At 47.1% G+C, this 22,246-nt stretch overlaps 1 protein-coding gene across 7 annotated transcripts in view; it reads left to right on the top strand.

The window, feature by feature from the left end:
* Positions 1–22,246, top strand: part of RALGAPA1 (Ral GTPase activating protein catalytic subunit alpha 1) — a 669,595-nt gene that overhangs the window by 153,365 nt on the left and 493,984 nt on the right. For all 7 annotated transcript variants that reach the window (XM_063947861.1, XM_063947860.1, XM_063947862.1 and 4 more), the window contains exons 5-6: positions 20,595–20,638; positions 21,035–21,212. In XM_063947861.1, the coding sequence (XP_063803931.1) occupies positions 20,595–20,638; positions 21,035–21,212 (222 nt within the window). The remainder of the gene's footprint in view (positions 1–20,594; positions 20,639–21,034; positions 21,213–22,246) is intronic.

Below are 22,246 nucleotides of genomic sequence, written 5' to 3' on the forward strand. Positions count from 1 at the left end.
AATCAACCGTATTTTCCAGTAGGGCCACACGTTATATGATTTTGGCAATGAAGGAGGCGTTACATTTAGCTGATACTACAGGTACCACTAAACAGGGTATTATGTGGGGTGTGAAAAAACTACCTATAGTTTTTCCTGAATCAGAAGAATTAAATGACGTGTGTAATGAAGCGTGGGTTGCCCCTGATAAAAAGCTGATAATTTCAAAGAAATTATTGGCATTATACCCTTTCCCGCCAGAGGTTAGGGAGCGCTGGGAAACACCTCCTAGGGTGGACAAGGCGCTAACACGCTTATCTAAACAAGTGGCGTTACCCTCTCCTGAGACGGCCGCACTTAAAGATCCATCAGATAGGAGGATGGAAAATATCCAAAAAAGTATATACACACATGCAGGTGTTATACTACGACCAGCTATAGCGACTGCCTGGATGTGCAGTGCTGGGGTAGTTTGGTCAGAGTCCCTGATTGAAAATATTGATACCCTGGACAGGGACAATATTTTACTGTCGTTAGAACAAATAAAGGATGCATTTCTTTATATGCGTGATGCACAGAGGGATATCTGCACACTGGCATCACGGGTAAGTGCTATGTCCATTTCGGCCAGAAGAGCTTTATGGACGCGACAGTGGACAGGCGATGCGGATTCAAAACGACATATGGAAGTTTTGCCGTATAAAGGGGAGGAGTTATTTGGAGTCGGTCTATCAGATTTGGTGGCCACGGCTACAGCCGGGAAATCCACCTTTCTACCTCAAGTCACTCCCCAACAGAAAAAGGCACCGACTTTTCAACCACAGCCCTTTCGTTCCTTTAAAAATAAGAGAGCAAAGGGCTATTCATATCTGCCACGAGGCAGAGGTCGAGGGAAGAGACAGCAACAGGCAGCTCCTTCCCAGGAACAGAAGCCTTCCCCGGCTTCTACAAAAGCCTCAGCATGACGCTGGGGCTTCTCAAGCGGACTCGGGGACGGTGGGTGGTCGTCTCAAAAAATTACAGCGCGCAGTGGGCTCACTCGCAGGTAGATCCCTGGATCCTGCAGATAATATCTCAGGGGTACAGGTTGGAATTAGAGACAGATCCACCTCGCCGTTTCCTGAAGTCTGCTTTACCAACGTCCCCCTCCGAAAGGGAGACGGTTTTGGAAGCCATTCACAAGCTGTACTCTCAGCAGGTGATAGTCAAGGTACCTCTTCTACAACAAGGGAAGGGGTATTATTCCACTCTTTTTGTGGTACCGAAGCCGGATGGCTCGGTAAGGCCTATTCTAAATCTGAAGTCCTTGAACCTGTACATAAAGAAGTTCAAGTTCAAGATGGAGTCACTCAGAGCAGTGATAGCGAACCTGGAAGAGGGGGACTTTATGGTATCCTTGGGCATCAAGGATGCGTATCTCCACGTTCCAATTTACCCCTCACACCAGGGGTACCTCAGGTTCGTTGTACAAAACTGTCACTATCAGTTTCAGACGCTGCCGTTCGGATTGTCCACGGCACCTCGGGTCTTTACAAAGGTAATGGCCGAGATGATGATTCTTCTTCGAAGAAAAGGCATATTAATTATCCCATACTTGGACGATCTCCTAATAAGGGCAAGGTCCAGAGAACAGCTAGAGATGGGATTAGCACTGTCTCAAGAAGTGCTAAAACAGCACGGGTGGATTCTGAATATTCCAAAATCCCAGTTAATGCCGACAACTCGTCTGCTGTTCCTAGGGATGATTCTGGACACGGTTCAGAAAAAGGTTTTTCTCCCGGAGGAAAAAGCCAAGGAGTTATCCGAGCTTGTCACAGGGTCGCATCTTCAGATGCACCTGCGGATAACCCTGTCTCCAAGGACAAGGGTGTCTCTTCTGTGGTGGTTGCAGAGTGCTCATCTATTGGAGGGCCGCAGATTCGGCATACAGGATTGGATCCTGGTGACCACGGACGCCAGCCTGAGAGGCTGGGGAGCAGTCACACAAGGAAGAAACTTCCAGGGAGTATGGACGAGCCTGGAAACGTCTCTTCACATAAACATTCTGGAACTAAGAGCAATATACAATGCTCTAAGCCAGGCAGAACCTCTGCTTCAGGGAAAACCGGTGTTGATCCAGTCGGACAACATCACGGCAGTCGCCCATGTGAACAGACAGGGCGGCACAAGAAGCAGGAGTGCAATGGCAGAAGCTGCAAGGATTCTTCGCTGGGCAGAGAATCATGTGATAGCACTGTCAGCAGTGTTCATCCCGGGAGTGGACAACTGGGAAGCAGACTTCCTCAGATAACACGATCTTCACCCGGGAGAGTGGGGACTTCATCCAGAAGTCTTCCACATGCTGGTAACCCGTTGGGAAAGACCAATGGTGGACATGATGGCGTCTCGCCTCAACAAAAAACTGGACAGGTATTGCGCCAGGTCAAGAGATCCGCAGGCAATAGCTGTGGACGCGCTGGTAACGCCTTGGGTGTACCAGTCGGTGTATGTGTTTCCTCCTCTGCCTCTCATACCAAAAGTATTGAGAATTATACGGCACAGAGGCGTAAGAACGATACTAGTGGTTCCGGATTGGCCAAGAAGGACTTGGTACCCGGAACTTCAAGAGATGATCACGGAAGATCCGTGGCCTCTACCTCTAAGGAGGGACTTGCTTCAGCAGGGTCCCTGTCTGTTTCAAGACTTACCGCGGCTGCGTTTGACGGCATGGCGGTTGAACGCCGGATCCTAAAGGAAAAAGGCATGCCGGAAGAAGTCATTCCTACTTTGATTAAAGCAAGGAAGGAAGTAACCGTGCAACATTATCACCGAATTTGGCGAAAATATGTTGCGTGGTGCGAAGATCGGAGTGCTCCGACGGAGGAATTTCAACTGGGTCGATTCCTACATTTCCTGCAATCAGGATTGTCTATGGGTCTCAAATTGGGATCTATTAAGGTTCAAATTTCGGCCCTGTCGATTTTCTTTCAAAAAGAATTGGCTTCAGTCCCTGAAGTCCAGACCTTGTTAAGGGAGTGCTACATATACAGCCTCCTGTGGTGCCTCCAGTGGCACCGTGGGATCTCAATGTGGTTTTGGACTTTCTAAAATCTCATTGTTTTGAACCACTAAAGAAGGTGGATTTGAAATATCTCACATGGAAAGTGACCATGCTTCTAGCCCTGGCTTCGGCCAGGAGAGTGTCAGAACTGGCAGCTTTATCTTACAAAAGCCCATATCTGATTTTCCATTCGGACAGGGCAGAACTGCGGACTCGTCCGCATTTTCTCCCTAAGGTGGTGTCAGCATTTCATCTGAACCAGCCTATTGTAGTGCCTGCGGCTACAAGTGACTTGGAGGACTCCAAGTTACTGGACGTTGTCAGAGCATTAAAAATAAAAATATATTGCAAGGACAGCTGGAGTCAGAAAATCTGACTCGTTGTTTATATTGTATGCACCCAACAAGATGGGTGCTCCTGCGTCTAAGCAGACGATTGCTCGTTGGATCTGTAGCACAATCCAACTTGCACATTCTGTGGCAGGCCTGCCACAGCCTAAATCTGTAAAGGCCCACTCCACAAGGAAGGTGGGCTCATCTTGGGCGGCTGCCCGAGGGGTCTCGGCATTACAACTTTGCCGAGCAGCTACGTGGTCAGGGGAGAACACGTTTGTAAAATTTTACAAATTTGATACTCTGGCTGAGGAGGACCTGGAGTTCTCTCATTCGGTGCTGCAGAGTCATCCGCACTCTCCCGCCCGTTTGGGAGCTTTGGTATAATCCCCATGGTCCTTTCAGGAACCCCAGCATCCACTAGGACGATAGAGAAAATAAGATTTTACTTACCGATAAATCTATTTCTCGGAGTCCGTAGTGGATGCTGGGCGCCCATCCCAAGTGCGGATTATCTGCAATAATTGTACATAGTTATTGTTAACTAATTCGGGTTATTGTTGAAGGAAGCCATCTTTCAGAGGCTCCGCTGTTATCATACTGTTAACTGGGTTTAGATCACAAGTTGTACGGTGTGATTGGTGTGGCTGGTATGAGTCTTACCCGGGATTCAAAATCCTCCCTTATTGTGTACGCTCGTCCGGGCACAGTACCTAACTGGAGTCTGGAGGAGGGTCATAGGGGGAGGAGCCAGTGCACACCACCTGATCTGGAAAAGCTTTACTTTTTGTGCCCTGTCTCCTGCGGAGCCGCTATTCCCATGGTCCTTTCAGGAACCCCAGCATCCACTACGGACTCCGAGAAATAGATTTATCGGTAAGTAAAATCTTATTTTCTGCCAGGAGAGTATTATGGACTCGGCAGTGGACAGGTGATGCTGATTCTAAAAGGCACATGGAGGTTTTGCCTTATAAGGGTGAGGAATTGTTTGGGGACGGTCTCTCGGACCTCGTATCCACAGCAACAGCTGGGAAGTCGACTTTTTTACCTCAGGTTCCCTCACAGCCTAAGAAAGCACCGTTATTATCAAGTACAGTCCTTTCGGCCTCAGAAAGGCAAGCGGGTCAGAGGCGCATCCTTTCTGCCCAGAGGCAGGGGTAGAGGGAAAAAGCTGCACCAGACAGCCAGTTCCCAGGAACAAAAATCCTCCCCTGCTTCTACTAAGTCCACCTCATAACGCTGGAGCTCCACAAGTGGAGCCAGGTGCGGTGGGGGCGCGTCTCCGGAACTTCAGCGACCAGTGGGTTCGCTCACAGGTGGATCTCTGGGTTCTACAAGTGGTATCTCAGGGATACAAGCTGGAGTTCGAGGCGTCTCCCCCTCGCCGTTACCTCAAATCAGCCTTGCCAGCTGCTCCCAAGGAAAGGGAGGTAGTACTGGCGGCAATTCACAAGCTGTACCTTCAGCAGGTGATAATCAAAGTTCCCCTCCTTCAACAGGGACGGGGTTACTATTCCACAATGTTTGTGGTACCGAAACCAGACGGTTCGGTGAGACCCATTCGAAATTTGAAATCCTTGAACACTTATATAAAGAAGTTCAAGTTCAAAATGGAATCGCTCAGGGCGGTTATTGCAAGCCTGGAAGAGGGGATTTTATGGTGTCACTGGACATCAAGGATGCTTACCTACATGTCCCCATTTACCCACCTCACCAGGAGTACCTCAGGTTTGTGGTACAGGACTGTCATTACCAATTCCAGACGTTGCCGTTTGGTCTGTCCACGGCACCGAGGGTATTTACCAAGGTAATGGCCGAAATGATGATACTCCTTCGAAAGAAGGGAGTTATAATTATCCCGTACTTGGACGATCTCCTTATTAAAGGCAAGGTCCAAGGAGCAGTTGTTAGTCGGAGTAGCACTATCTCGGGAAGTGCTACAACAGCACGGCTGGATTCTGAATATCCCAAAGTCGCAGCTGATTCCTACGACGCGTCTGCTGTTCTTGGGCATGATTCTGGACACAGAACAGAAGGTGTTTCTCCCGGAGGAGAAGGCCCAGGAATTGTCATCTCTGGTCAGGGACCTCCTGAAACCAAAACAGGTGTCGGTGCATCACTGCACGCGAGTCCTGGGAAAGATGGTAGCTTTTTACGAAGCAATTCCCTTCGGCAGGTTCCATGCAAGGATCTTTCAGTGGGATCTGTTAGACAAGTGGTCCGGATCGCATCTTCAGATGCATCGGTTGATCACCCTGTCCCCAAGGGCCAGGGTATCTCTGCTGTGGTGGCTGCAGAGTGCTCATCTTCTCGAGGGCCGCAGATTCGGCATTCAGGACTGGGTCCTGGTGACCACGGATGCAAGCCTCCGAGGTTGGGCGGCAGTCACTCAGGGAAGAAACTTCCAAGGACAGTGGTCGAGTCAGGAGACTTCCCTACACATAAATATTCTGGAACTAAGGGCCATTTACAATGCCCTGAGTCAAGCAGAACCCCTGCTTCAAAACCAACCGGTGCTGATTCAGTCAGACAACATCACGGCGGTCGCCCATGTAAACCGACAGGGCGGCACAAGAAGCAGGACGGCGATGGCAGAAGCCACAAGGATTCTTCGATGGGCGGAGAATCACGTGCTAGCACTATCAGCGGTGTTCATTCCGGGAGTGGACAACTGGGAAGCAGACTTCCTCAGCAGGCACGACCTCCACCCGGGAGAGTGGGGACTTCATCCAGAAGTCTTCAAGCTGATTGTAAATCGTTGGGAAAGGCCACAGGTGGACATGATGGTGCCCGCCTCAACAAAAAGCTAAAAAGATATTGCGCCAGGACAAGGGACCCTCAGGCGATAGCTGTGGACGCTCTAGTGACACCGTGGGTGTACCAGTCGGTTTATGTGTTCCCTCCTCTTCCTCTCATACCAAAGGTACTGAGGATAATAAGAAAGAGAGGAGTAAGAACTATACTCATCGTTCCGGACTGGCCAAGAAGAACTTGGTACCCGGAACTACAAGAAATGATCTCAGAGGACCCTTGGCCTCTGCCGCTCCGACAGGACCTGCTACAGCAGGGGCCCTGTCTGTTCCAAGACTTACCGCGGCTGCGTTTGACGGCATGGCGGTTGAACGCCGGATCCTAATGGAAAAGGGCATTCCAGATGAAGTCATTCCTACGCTGATTAAAGCTAGGAAGGATGTAACAGCAAAACATTATCACCGCATATGGCGAAAATATGTTGCTTGGTGTGAGGCCAGGAAGGCCCCAACAGAGGAATTTCAGCTGGGTCGATTTCTGCACTTCCTGCAGTCAGGAGTGACTATGGGCCTAAAATTGGGAACCGTTAAAGTCCAGATTTCGGCCCTGTCTATTTTCTTTCAAAAAGAACTGGCTTCACTGCCTGAAGTTCAGACGTTTGTTAAGGGAGTGCTGCATATTCAGCCCCCTTTTGTGCCTCCAGTGGCACCTTGGGATCTCAACGTTGTGTTGGATTTCCTAAAATCACATTGGTTTGAGCCCCTTCAGACCGTGGAGTTGAAGTATCTCACATGGAAGGTAGTCCTGCTGTTGGCCTTGGCCCCAGCTAGACGTGTGTCAGAATTGGCGGCTTTGTCCTGTAAAAGCCCATATCTGATTTTCCATATGGACAGGGCAGAATTGAGGACTCGTCCCCAATTTCTCCCAAAGGTGGTATCAGCGTTTCATTTGAACCAACCTATTGTGGTGCCTGCGGCTACTCGGGACTTGGAGGATTCCAAGTTGCTGGACGTAGTCCAGGCCCTGAAAATCTATGTTTCCAGGACGGCTAGAGTCATGAAAACTGACTCGCTGTTTATCCTGCATGCACCCAACAAGCTGGGTGCTCCTGCTTCAAAGCAGACTATTGCTCGCTGGATCTGTAGCACGATTCAACTTGCACATTCTGCGGCTGGACTGCCGCATCCTAAATCAGTAAAAGCCCATTCCACGAGGAAGGTGGGCTCTTCTTGGGCGGCTGCCCGATGGGTCTCGGCTTTACAACTTTGCCGAGCTGCTACTTGGTCGGGATCAAACACTTTTGCAAAATTCTACAAGTTTGATACCCTGGCTGAGGAGGACCTTGAGTTTGCTCATTCGGTGCTGCAGAGTCATCCTCACTCTCCCACCCGTTTGGGAGCTTTGGTATAATCCCCATGGTCCTTACGGAGTACCCAGCATCCACTAGGACGTCAGAGAAAATAAGAATTTACTCACCGGTAATTCTATTTCTCGTAGTCCGTAGTGGATGCTGGGAGCCCGTCCCAAGTGCAGACTTTCTGCAATACATGTATATAGTTATTGCTTAACTATAAGGTTATTGTTATGAGCCATCTGTTGAATGAGGCTCAGTTGTTGTTCATACTTTTAACTGGGTATAGTTATCACAAGTTGTACGGTGTGATTGGTGTGGCTGGTATGAGTCTTACCCTGGATTCCAAATCCTTTCCTAGTAATGTCAGCTCTTCCGGGCACAGTTTCCCTAACTGAGGTCTGGAGGAGGGGCATAGAGGGAGGAGCCAGTGCACACCAGATATAGTACCTAATCTTTCTTTTAAGAGTGCCCAGTCTCCTGCGGAGCCCGTCTATTCCCCATGGTCCTTACGGAGTACCCAGCATCCACTACGGACTACGAGAAATAGAATTACCGGTGAGTAAATTCTTATTTTTTCCAACCCATTATATAGACCGCGCAAGTGCTAAACAAACCATTAGCACCTGCGTGGAACACATCAGTATTTGTTATAACAAAATAACAAGAGAATCTAAGCTAAGTATCTCATAATGAGACCTATGGTCTCTATCAATGAAAAATAACCCAACTCAGGGCATAAAGTATTCAATAGCAGTGAGACTATCATTGACGTGAGGGGCTCCCAGGATTTAGCATACGAGTAATATGGGATCTGGCCACATTGGGATCAACAAAATGTAATGTGCGACCATTGTCTTGAATTCTCAATTTGGCCGGGTACATCAACGCAAATCTTGTATTGCTCTCATGGAGCAATTTGCAGACGTCGGAGAACTCTCTCTCCGCTTCTGTGCCACAGAAGTGGAGAAATCCTGAAAGATCAAAATACATTTGACGTTCACTACAACCTGTGGAAATTTGCGAAAAGAGTGCAAGATATGTTCTTTCATGCGAAAGTCCATAAATTTCACAATAACTGGTCTCGGTCTCACATCATTGTCAGGGCGAACCGGACCAATCCTGCGTGCCCTTTCAACGTGCGACAAGAACAAGGAGTTTGCAGTCTTCGGAGCCAAAAACTGGTCATTTGTTATAAAATCAGATAATTGTCCATCTCTAATTGTTTCGGGGATACCCACAAATCGTAGGTTTGATCTTCTATCCCTATTTTCAAGATCATTTATCTTGGCCTGTAGAGCTTTGACAGATGAATCCTGAGTGTCAGAGGAACGCTGAAGCGTGTGTACCTGATCCTCCACATCGCTAACCCTCTGTTCCAACGTATTAACCCTTGAGGTATTATGGTCTATTTTTGCAAGAGTTGAATCAAGCAATGTTTGTATTTGCTCCAATCTCTTATCAATCAAAGGGATATTCTCAAGTTTCTTGTCAATTTGGGGCATTAAAAGCCACGAGAGCTCCTGGGCCATGTGCATCCAAGAGGTCTGGCCGGGTAGAGTCTCAGTTTCCTGAGGCTGTTCTTGAGAATATTCTACAACCAGGGGAGAGGGGGGGGTTTGACTTCCCCATTGTAGTCTTATTTTTACTCATTCTTTTATTCACTGAGGGTTGGGAAGATTTAGCCGCTGTATTTCTGTCGACGTATATGTCCATCTCCCGGTCTCTTGACCGCTATATATAGGGAGGAGGACGTTGGTGACTTTTATGCCAATACACAATATTATATGACAGCAAAGTATCTCAAGTTTTAATCTGAGTTGGGAGATATGTCTGCACTACTCAGCAAGGATATGTTAAATCACATTATTCGGGTAAAAACATCCTACAAATATTCCACCAACTAACCGCTAGATGGAGGTGTGACTTTTAAGAAATACCAACAACACTATAAACTTTAAAGAATATTACAAAGATTAACAAATATTATAAGGATCAACAAGACCTATAGTGAGTGTTGTGGGTTCGTTGGTTAAATTAAATTCAATCTGAGACCAAGGATATGTCAGAATAATTCAGTAAGAAACCCTTACTTCACAATGTGTATATATATATAACAGCAGATCACCTGTTATTCCACCAACTAAACACCGGGTGGCAATATCACCTAGGAAACACTCAGCCACTAAGCAGGAATATTATACCAAGAAAAACTATTGTTATATTCTAGTAATCTAATACTAAATGTTCCACTAAGTGAGGGTAGAAATCAGGTATTCTCGGGCAAGCCAGCCTCTACAATCTGTTGCCATCAGAATTGTACCAGCCAGTAATTTTGGCACTGTAAGATGACTGTGAATATCAGGCAGTTTGCATGCACCCACTTAATCTGTCACTAACAAAGACATAAATAAGAAAAAAAAAAAGAAGAAAGAATAAAAAAATAAATGCTTAAAAGAACAAAAAATAATTCTAGTTCTCAGCAGCACAGTTCGGAAACTTAGGTCGATGTGGGAAATGAGAGCAAAATATGGAAAGAATAATTAAAAAGAGGTAGAAGGGAAAGACGACTAGGACTGGTAAAAAGGGAGTATTGGCTAAGTATAGGAACCAACACTAGGAGGGGAAGGGACCAAGACAAGGGGAGGAAATAAAGGAAAAGGAACAGGTAGCTGTGAAAGGGTGTTAGTAGGTAAAAAAGAGGTTGGAGAGAGACACAAACAAGATTAGAACCAGCCGAGGTATTAAGAGTCCACTTAGGCTAAGTAAATAGCGGTGCAGTTTCAACCAGTAAGCTCTTTAGTCGACCAGAGTCCAGCAAAAAGCAGCTCCGCAGCCGGTTAATTTGTGTCTTTAGATTCCAACTAGGCACACAGGAAGCCAGGCACACTTCAGGGGTATCAGCAGCCACGCACCCAGTCCCGATATCAGCGGCCGCACCGCCTCACCTCAAGCAGCCATCATCCGGACTCCTCATCATTCCTGTGGTAAAGCTGGAAGTCGAACCCTCTCCGGCTGGTCACTCCGCTCTGGCCGTGGCTCCTGTGCGCTGTAGAGAGCAATGTTTAAATGAGGTTCCTGGTTTGTGTGCGCTAGGCAGCGCAATATGGGAGTGTAGTCCTGGTCACCTGAATGGCCATTTGTAGCGCCTCTTCATCTACTCCATGGGGACGAAGGTAGAGCCGCTGCACGGGCCACTCCAGGCACCCCAAGATACTACAAGCAGAGGGGGTCAAAATGGCCACAGAGCCCGCCTCACAAAGGGACGCTGTCTTCCGGCAGCCGCACAAGGAGTACCGCAGTCTGCAAAGGAGTCTCCAACAGGCGCTCTGCGGAAGTTCACTCCACGAGTCCTGGGAGAGCAGAGGTCAGAATCCAGTCTCGCCACGAAGATCCTCCACCAAGCCACAGGGTTCCAGGATGACACTTCACAGTCCTGCGAAGCACACCGGGCTAGTGGTAAGTAGTAAACCCAGCGTGTTCCACAGCAGTCTGGACATGCTTGATAGTCAGCACTGGGTTACCAAGTTTCGAGCCAACCAGAACGCCGCCATTCATACAGGCCGTCCAAACAAAAATATTATAGCTACCCAATACCGAGTGCGTTTTGTCTTTTAATACACCTGGTCTTTTCTTAATAGCATTTTATTTTTTAGTATTATTATTATTATTATTATTATTATTATCATCAATTAGAAAAACTCTATATGTGCCTTGTTTTTTTTTAACTTGTTTATTTTTACGTTCCAGCTGCAATACAGAAGGTTTTAAAAGTTAAAGAGCTATTGGGGGTATATTCCTTTGAGTGAGTGCTGATTGTGGTAATTTTGCCGAATACACATACTCTTCTTGCTCTAGGACACCCATGATTAAACTAGTGGAATCTCTGACGTTGCTATTTCTTGTTCCACGCACTTGTCTTGGAAGTTGAGTTCTGAGGCCGACCGTACCTGAAGGCATATACAAAGACATTGACAGTAGTATGCAACTACTGGTCTCATTATCGGAGTCTCCAATTAACCCACTGGATAGTCACCATTTGTAAAACGAAATTGGTGTTCCAATTGTAGTTCTTGTTAGAGGGATACCCTATATCATTTGTATAATGTTATATCAAGTACTAAGGTGACAAATAGAGTAATGGGGTGGCTAACCATTTAATTTACTCAACATTATATTTGAACTAGGAGACAAAGGGGGTCATTCTGAGTTGTTCGCTCGCTATCAGTTTTTAGCAGCCATGCAAACGCTATGCCGCCTCCCACTGGGACTCTATTTTAGCTTAGCAGAAGTGCGAACGAAAGGATCGCAGAGCGGCGGCAAAAAAATTTTGTGCAGTTTTAGAGTAGCTCAATACCTATTCAGCGCTTGCGATCACTTCAGACTGTTCAGTTCCTGTTTTGACGTCACGAACACGCCCTGCGTTCGCCCAGCCACGCCTGCGTTTTTCCTGACAGGCCTGCGTTTTTTTCGAACACTCCCTGAGAACGGTCAGTTGACACCCAGGAACGCCCTCTTCCTGTCAATCACAGCAGTGCGACTGTAAAGCATCGCTAGACCTTGTGTGAAACTACATTGTTCATTGCAATAGTACGACGCACGTGCGCATTGCGCCGCATACGCCTAGCGCTGAAGTGCCGTTTTTCTCTAACGTCCTAGTGGATGCTGGGGACTCCGTCAGGACCATGGGGAACAGCGGCTCCGCAGGAGACAGGGCACAAAAAGCAAGCTTTTAGGATCACATGGTGTGTACTGGCTCCTCCCCCCATGACCCTCCTCCAAGCCTCAGTTAGGTTTTTGTGCCCGTCCGAGCAGGGTGCAATCTAAGTGGCTCTCATAAAGAGCTGCTTAGAAAAAGTTTTTTAGGTTTCTTTTTTTCAGTGAGTCCTGCTGGCAACAGGCTCACTGCTACGAGGGACTTAGGGGAGAGAAGTGAACTCACCTGCGTGCAGGATGGATTTGCTTCTTAGGCTACTGGACACCATTAGCTCCAGAGGGATCGAACACAGGCCCAGCCATGGAGTCCGGTCCCGGAGCCGTGCCGCCGTCCCCCCTTGCAGATGCCGAAGTTGAAGAGGTCCAGAGGTCCGGAAACAGGCGGCAGAAGACTTTCAGTCTTCATAAGGTAGCGCACAGCACTGCAGCTGTGCGCCATTGTTGTCGGCACACTTCACACCAGCGGTCACTGAGGGTGCAGGGCGCTGGGGGGGGCGCCCTGGGCAGCAATGTATAATACCTTTTTCTATGGCTAAAATACATCACATATAGCCCTTGAGGCTATATGGATGTATTTAACCCCTGCCATATATCGCAAACTCCGGGAGAAGAGCCCGCCGTTTTAGGGGGCGGGGCCTATTCTCCTCAGCACACAGCGCCATTTTCCTGCTCAGCTCCGCTGTGAGGAAGGCTCCCAGGACTCTCCCCTGCACTGCACTACAGAAACAGGGTAAAACAGAGAAGGGGGGCATATTTTGGCGATATTTTTATATATTAAGCGCATACAACAGAAACAACACCTTTTAGGGTTGTTTATATACATTTTTATAGCGCTTTGGTGTGTGCTGGCAAACTCTCCCTCTGTCTCCCCAAAGGGCTAGTGGGGTCCTGTCTTCGATAAGAGCATTCCCTGTGTGTCTGCTGTGTGTCGGTACGTGTGTGTCGACATGTATGAGGACGATGTTGGTGTGGAGGCGGAGCAATTGCCGGTAATGGTGATGTCACCCCCTAGGGAGTCGACACCGGAATGGATGGCTTTAATTATGGAATTACGTGATAATGTTAGCACGCTGCAAAAGTCAGTTGACGACATGAGACGGCCGGAAAACCAGTTAGTACCTGTCCAGGCGTCTCAGGCACCGTCAGGGGCTGTAAAACGTCCCTTACCTCAGTCAGTCGACACAGGTACCGACACAGATGAATCTAGTGTCGACGGTGAAGAAATAAACGTATTTTCCAATAGGGCCACACGTTATATGATCACGGCAATGAAGGAGGCTTTGCATATCTCTGATACTGCAGGTACCTCAAAGGGGGGTATTATGTGGGATGTGAAAAAACTACCTGTAGCTTTTCCAGAATCAGAGGAATTGAATGACGTGTGTGATGAAGCGTGGGTTAACCCCGATAGAAAACTGCTAATTTCAAAGAAGTTATTGGCATTATACCCTTTCCCACCAGAGGTTAGGGCGCGCTGGGAAACACCCCCTAGGGTGGATAAGGCGCTCACACGCTTATCAAAACAAGTGGCGTTACCGTCTCCTGATACGGCCGCCCTCAAGGATCCAGCTGATAGGAGGCTGGAAACTACCCTGAAGAGTATATACACACATACTGGTGTTATACTGCGACCAGCAATAGCCTCAGCCTGGATGTGCAGTGCTGGGGTGGTTTGGTTGGATTCCCTGACTGAAAATATTGATACCCTGGATAGGGACAGTATTTTATTGACTTTAGAGCAATTAAAGGATGCTTTTCTTTATATGCGAGATGCTCAGAGGGATATTTGCACTCTGGCATCGAGAGTAAGTGCGATGTCCATATCTGCCAGAAGAAGTTTATGGACGCGACAGTGGTCAGGTGATGCGGATTCCAAACGGCATATGGAAGTATTGCCGTATAAAGGGGAGGAATTATTTGGGGTCGGTCTATCGGATCTGGTGGCCACGGCAACAGCCGGAAAATCCACTTTTTTACCTCAGGTCACCTCCCAACAGAAAAAGACACCGTCTTTTCAGCCGCAGTCCTTTCGTTCCTATAAGAACAAGCGGGCAAAAGGACAGTCATATTTGCCCAGAGGCAAAGGAAGGGGTAAGAGGTTGCAGCAAGCAACTACTTCCCACGAACAGAAGCCCTCCCCGGCTTCTACAAAGCCCTCAGCATGACGCTGGGGCTGTGCAAGCGGACTCAGGGGCGGTGGGGGGTCGACTAAAGATTTTCAGCACACAGTGGGCGCGCTCACAGGTGGACCCTTGGATCCTGCAGGTAGTATCTCAGGGTTACAAGTTGGAATTCGAAAAGTCTCCCCCTCGCCGGTTCCTAAAGTCTGCTTTACCAACGTCTCCCTCAGAAAGGGCGACGGTATTGGAAGCCATTCACAAGCTGTATTCTCAGCAGGTGGTAGTCAAGGTACCCCTCCTACAACAGGGAAAGGGGTATTATTCCACACTATTTGTGGTACCGAAGCCGGACGGTTCGGTAAGACCTATTCTAAATCTGAAATCCTTGAACCTGTACATACAGAAATTCAAGTTCAAGATGGAGTCACTCAGAGCAGTGATAGCGAATTTGGAAGAAGGGGACTTCATGGTGTCCCTGGACATAAAAGATGCTTATCTGCATGTCCCAATTTACCCTTCACACCAAGGGTATCTCAGGTTCGTGATACAAAACTGTCATTATCAGTTTCAAACGCTGCCGTTTGGTTTGTCCACGGCACCTCGGGTCTTTACCAAGGTAATGGCCGAAATGATGGTTCTTCTACGAAGAAAAGGCGTATTAATTATCCCTTACTTGGACGATCTCCTGATAAGGGCAAGGTCCAGAGAACAGCTGGAAGTCGGAGTAGCACTAACCCAAGTAGTGCTTCAACAACACGGGTGGATTCTGAATCTTCCAAAATCTCAATTGACCCCGACGACACGTCTGCTGTTCCTGGGAATGATTCTGGACACTGTTCAGAAAAAGGTGTTTCTCCCGGAGGAGAAAGCAAGGGAGTTATCCGAACTTGTCAGGAACCTCCTAAAACCAGGAAATGTGTCAGTACATCAATGCACAAGAGTCCTGGGAAAGATGGTGGCTTCTTACGAAGCAATTCCATTCGGCAGATTCCACGCACGAATATTTCAGTGGGATCTGCTGGACAAATGGTCCGGATCGCATCTGCACATGCATCAGCGGATAACACTGTCACCAAGAACAAGGGTGTCTCTTCTGTGGTGGTTGCAGAGTGCCCATCTGTTAGAGGGCCGCAGATTCGGCATACAGGACTGGGTCCTGGTGACTACGGATGCCAGCCTACGAGGCTGGGGAGCAGTCACACAGGGAAGAAACTTCCAGGGCGTGTGGTCAAACCTGGAGACGTCTCTTCACATAAATATACTGGAGCTAAGAGCGATTTACAATGCTCTAAGCCTGGCAAAACCGCTGCTTCAGGGTCAGCCGGTGTTGATCCAGTCGGACAACATCACGGCAGTCGCCCACGTAAACAGACAGGGCGGCACGAGAAGCAGAAGAGCAATGACAGAAGCTGCAAGGATTCTTCGCTGGGCGGAAAATCATGTCATAGCACTGTCAGCAGTGTTCATTCCGGGAGTGGACAACTGGGAAGCAGACTTCCTCAGCAGACACGACCTCCACCCGGGAGAGTGGGGACTTCATCCAGAAGTCTTCCACATGATTGTGAACCGTTGGGAAAAACCAAAGGTGGACATGATGGCGTCCCGCCTCAACAAGAAACTGGACAGATATTGCGCCAGGTCAAGAGACCCTCAGGCAATAGCTGTGGACGCTCTGGTAACACCGTGGGTGTACCAGTCCGTGTATGTGTTTCCTCCTCTGCCTCTCATACCAAAGGTACTGAGAATTATACGGCTACGGGGAGTAAGAACAATACTTGTGGCTCCGGATTGGCCAAGAAGGACTTGGTACCCGGAACTTCAAGAGATGCTCACGGAAGAACCGTGGCCTCTACCGTTAAGAAGGGATCTGCTTCAGCAGGGACCTTGTATGTTCCAAGACTTACCGCGACTGCGTTTGACGGCATGGCGGTTGAACGCCGGATTCTAAAAGAAAAGGGCATTCCAGAGGAAGTTATTCCTACCTTGATTAAAGCCAGGAAGGAAGTGACCGCACAACATTATCACCGCATTTGGAGAAAATATGTTGCGTGGTGTGAGGCCAAGAAGGCCCCAACGGAGGAATTTCAATTGGGTCAATTCCTACATTTCCTGCAGGCAGGATTGTCTATGGGCCTCAAATTGGGGTCTATTAAGGTTCAAATTTCGGCCTTATCGATTTTCTTCCAGAAAGAATTGGCTTCAGTGCCTGAAGTACAAACTTTTGTCAAAGGTGTACTACATATACAGCCCCCGATTGTGCCTCCAGTGGCACCGTGGGATCTCAACGTAGTTTTGGAATTTCTCAAATCCCATTGGTTTGAGCCGCTCAAATCGGTAGATTTGAAGTATCTTACATGGAAAGTAACCATGCTACTGGCCCTGGCTTCAGCCAGGAGAGTATCAGAGTTGGCGGCTTTATCGTACAAAAGCCCATATCTGATTTTCCATTCGGACAGGGCAGAACTGCGGACGCGTCCTCAGTTTCTGCCTAAGGTGGTTTCGGCTTTTCACTTGAACCAGCCTATTGTGGTGCCTGCGGCTACTAGCGACTTGGAGGACTCCAAGTTACTGGACGTTGTCAGAGCATTGAAAATATATATTTCAAGGACGGCTGGAGTCAGAAAATCTGACTCGCTGTTTATCCTGTATGCACCCAACAAGATGGGTGCTCCTGCGTCTAAGCAGACGATTGCTCATTGGATCTGTAGCACAATCCAACTTGCACATTCTGTGGCAGGCCTGCCACAGCCTAAATCTGTAAATGCCCACTCCACAAGGAAGGTGGGCTCATCTTGGGCGGCTGCCCGAGGGGTCTCGGCATTACAACTTTGCCGAGCAGCTACGTGGTCAGGGGAGAACACGTTTGTAAAATTTTACAAATTTGATACTCTGGCTAAGGAGGACCTGGAGTTCTCTCATTCGGTGCTGCAGAGTCATCCGCACTCTCCCGCCCGTTTGGGAGCTTTGGTATAATCCCCATGGTCCTGACGGAGTCCCCAGCATCCACTAGGACGTTAGAGAAAATAAGAATTTACTTACCGATAATTCTATTTCTCATAGTCCGTAGTGGATGCTGGGCGCCCATCCCAAGTGCGGATTGTCTGCAATACTTGTACATAGTTATTGTTACAAAAATCGGGTTATTATTGTTGTGAGCCATCTTTTCAGAGGCTTCTTCGTTGTTATCATACTGTTAACTGGGTTCAAATCACATGTTGTACGGTGTGATTGGTGTGGCTGGTATGAGTCTTACCCGGGATTCAAGATCCTTCCTTATTGTGTACGCTCGTCCGGGCACAGTACCTAACTGAGGCTTGGAGGAGGGTCATGGGGGGAGGAGCCAGTACACACCATGTGATCCTAAAAGCTTGCTTTTTGTGCCCTGTCTCCTGCGGAGCCGCTGTTCCCCATGGTCCTGACGGAGTCCCCAGCATCCACTACGGACTATGAGAAATAGAATTATCGGTAAGTAAATTCTTATTTTTTGCCTCATCGCTGCAGAGCGAACGAAAGCAGCTAGCGGTCAACTCGGAATGACCCCCAAAATGGGAAGTTGCTGGTCCTCATGTTGAGAACATAAGTGGCCAGTACTATTGCTGCTTTTCCCACGAACAAAGCCTCTGGTATGGTGTGCCTAGCAATGGAATGGTACCAGATGTGTTCTGACTTTTTGTTTGCTTAAAGGGGTCTCTTTTTTTTTTTTTTAATAGAAAAAATGCTTTTATACTTGATCTATTACCCATATATACATGTATAGGTCCTGGCATGCAATGAGGATAAAACATGATTCCAATCAGCCATTCACGTACAGTTTGATTATGAGGTTGAGATTTATCAAACTGTCAAGAGGACAAATAGAAGTGTTGAAGATAGTAGCCAATAGAATTCTAGCTATGAATTTAGAGAATGTACTAGATAAATGATGGCTAGGAGATGGTGGTTTGCTATGGTCAACACTTCCACTTGTCCTTTTTAGAGTTTTTGATAGATCTTTCCCGTAGGCTGGGATTCAAATACCCACAGTAAATTACCGCTGATGAAAAAGGAAGATAACCTCTGGCTTTAACGCTCAGGGCTATCCAACCTTCTCCCGATCACCTTGTTAACACCCATTAACTTAATACGTTAAAGAACGTTAACACACAGAATCTGTTGTAACTTCATGGATTCGCGTGTTAACAGGGTTGCGGCACCCGTTAACCTGCTAGTTATTGGGGATTTTATTAGAGCCGCTGAGGCCGGTAAAAAATAAATTCTCAATAACTCCTGGCTACAGGGCTAATTGGATAGCCACATGGGGATCAATTAGACCATGGTAATCTACCACGACTAATTGAATGCTGGCCTTTGTATTTTCATTTTGGCTCTAGAGTGGTTTTGATATTCGAGTTGTATTTCTGAGTGCAACTTTTCTCTGGCTTTATTTCCGCTGGCAGTGCAGCTCCTCGCTTATTTGTTTTGGAGAATACAGAGTTTACTTAGCACTTGATTAATTGGGCTGCTTTTATTATCTCTGTGCTAGAACCCACAGCACTAACTTAATTATGATTGGACTCATTTTACATTTCTAGACAATTCTGATTCACAGAGATGTCAAAGTTCATCACCTAGTCTGCTGCCCATGAATTGATTTCCCATTGATAGTTATGGGGAAGGGAAAAGTATTGTAAAGTGAAATGCTTAGATTTTTGTGTGTGTCCTAGAACGCATTAATGTGGGTTCCCCTAAATACCACTAAGAAAATATACTTTACATTGACATTGTTCATTTTTGACATTTCCCAGACCCTGTCTTTCTACCTTTCTAACTCCTGGCATCTTGGGTGAAGGGGAACGGGATTAGGGCGGTCTACATGGGATGCAGTCAATATACCGGTTGTCGGGATCCCGGTGTTCAGGAGAATCACGCCAGAATCGCGACAGCCGCTGAAATACCACGCTGAAATACCAATGCCCGTAATCCTGACAAACGCTGGGTATTCCCACTCGTTTGGTGGATCCATACCACCAACCGAGTGGGAATAGAACCTGTGTGAGCCACTGGGCCTGATGCGTGGCGAGCGCAGCGAGCCTGCAAGGGGATGCGCTGCCTCACTGCCGGGATTCTGCTGTCGGTATAGTTACAGCGGTATAGCCGGTATTCTGTCTACATAGGTACTACATAGCCTCCTTGCTAGTCACAGCTGGCTTGTGGTATTAATAATAATAATAATAATAATAATGATGATATTTATATAGCACTTTTCTCCTAGTAGGACTCAAAATATTACTCATTCTCCCATGCACAAAGATCACGCTCCTTGCTTACACATTTTGTAATCTAATCAGATCTCCACGTTGTACCTAGATATAGAATAAATATCTTCTTATTTATTCAAATATATCTCACTGGTAACTTTCAAGCTCGTAGACGTTTTCTTTGTAATCCTGCTCTGACATGCTGCACATCCAGTTTAGTGGCTCAGTCCCAAGATTTTGAGGAGCTGTATGTGGCAAGTCCATCTAGTAAGGGTCTACCAAACCATTAAGCAACGCATTAGGTCAGTGGTTCCCAAACTTTTTTGAATAATGGCGCCCTAGAGTATCAGAATACTATGCTCACTTAACCAAGTTTCATGAAAAGGAACTGACATTTCTCCTCTGACTGAGGAACAGCGCGATGAGGCTCTGTAGCTTATTCCTCTTTCAGTTATTTGTTATAAGAGACCAAAGTATCCAATTGAGATCTCTCTAGAGGGTATAGTTCATCCTATTAAACCTTCTCTGTCCAGGGTATTCTTCCAATGTGCAGTAAAGTGTTTTGTTTTTTTATTTGATCTCAATATGTCACCATCTAGCAAGCGTCTGGTCAGATGTACTGGCCATAATAATTCCATTTGTCCTGGGAAAGAATCTGGTTTTAGTCTCCACTGTGAGGTTACTAGGTTTGATGATAGAACTGGTACAATTAAATGCAGGATGCATACTGTTGTGGGTCTCCTTAAAAGGCCCCTTTAGTAGGTTCTGTCTGTCCCTAATTTGCCAGCCCATATTATTTTTTTTAGGTACATATAAGTTGGTTCTCCATGGAAATAATATATAGGATTCGGCGAGGGTATAAGCCGTCTCTGCTGATGTTGGTGGAATCCATGTGCACACCTTAGTCACAGTTCATAAGATTTCACCTTGGTTAATTTTTAGAAATGATACTTAAGCAAATGTGTTTTTTGTGTTTCTTTGGCTTTGACATGCTCATTTAATATCTATCGTTGTACAATGCTATAGTGCACATGATTATAGATTTACTTTTTTTCCCCCCTTTTTTAGATTTAATTCTGAAAAAACTGCTTCACACTGGAAACTCCTTAAAGGTAAATATACTACTACTTCCAGAAAATGGACCTCCAAGCTCTAGCAATAGTAACATGGGGGGTACAGTGTACCATGTCCACATTTCATTCAGAAACATTCAGGTACCATTCAGCAGTTTGTGTTGGGGCAGTTTACTATGCTGGTGGTCATCCACCCATGTGGGCCACACTATTCCTTATGAGCCTCCCCTCTACTCTCTAAACTACTACATCCGTTTCAATTTAGACTCCTATCAAACATTGATAATACAGTACTTCGGTTTTCACGTCATCCTATTGCAGCAGGAAACTGTAATTTGAATACTGATACATTTGTTTCTGTTATATAATAATGACCATTATCAGCTCTTTCTTGACATTTAGTTACAGCTAAGTGATTACAGTGTTTGTCTACAGATCCGCCTTGAAGGACTGCGCTTCTTCCTCCTGTGGCTTCAAGCACTCCAAAACAACTGCAGTTGGGAGCAGCTGTGCATGTTTGCATGCCTCATTCCTGGTTTCCCAGCGCCACCCTCCGACCATGGCATATATACTCTGGAAAATCTTATCAATCAGCCTTTGAATCTACAGGAAAGTAAGATAATGATTTTTGTTGTTTTTTTGTTAAAGGGGGGGCGGGGGGGGTCCTGTAGACTTTAATCAGTCCAACATAGGGGGTATTCAATTCCTGTTGGATCCTCTCCGATGGAGACGATCCGACAGTTCCTTATTCAATTAGCAGGCGGTTTGACTACTTTTGTACCGTTTTCGACGTGCCAATGTGACTTTTTTTTAAAAGTCGAATTGGCATGGGCGAAAACATGACAAAAAACTGTTGAAAACGTCCGCGTTTTTACCAAAACAGGTGGAAGTGTCCTTGCAGGTTGCAGCCTGCCCTTCTCGGTGCATCCGGGGACTGCAGTTAGACCCACGACCCAGAATTGAGGTGTGGCTGGCTCGGAACGTCCCCGCAACAGAGATCTTGCAGTGTGCCATTTATACCTGCAGCGGGGTTTGCTGTGGCCTGTGTGTCTCCTCTCCCTGGATTGCCGGTGGTGACTATCTGCGACCTCTGGGTTTGGATATGGCCGTGTGTCCGGTGCTTCTGTCGGGCCTGCGCCCTCCTGCCTTCCTGCTCGGAGGCCTGCTTTCAGCCCAGGTTAGTCTGCCTCGGACCCGAGGCTGTACACGCTGCGGGAACAACGTTAGCCGGCTCCACCACTCCAGTTACCCTAGGATGACCTGGACAATCCCGGCACCTGTATCACACCTACATTAGTGCTGGAGCACCCTCTTCTGGCTGGTCACCTCCAGGCCCCACAAGAACCTGGGATTTGAACCCTGGAGTTGACCGACAATGCATTGATTACAAGTCGAATCTGCATCAGCGGCAAACTGTTGAAAACAGCTATGTGTTCAACAAAAACATGTGGATCGGCGAGTTACTTGCCGATCCACATGTTTTCTGGCAAGTGCCGGTTTTTTCGACAGTCGAAAAAACAGCACTTTCATTGAATAGTTCAAATGCATATTTGACCTAAAAACTGTTGAAAAGTGCAATTGAATACCACCCATAGGGGCATAAGCACTCCTAAACGTTCTTCAATCTAATGAAGAATCCATAGACAA

Source organism: Pseudophryne corroboree, chromosome 12 (assembly GCF_028390025.1).
Source record: "Pseudophryne corroboree isolate aPseCor3 chromosome 12, aPseCor3.hap2, whole genome shotgun sequence".
NCBI lineage: Eukaryota > Metazoa > Chordata > Amphibia > Anura > Myobatrachidae > Pseudophryne > Pseudophryne corroboree.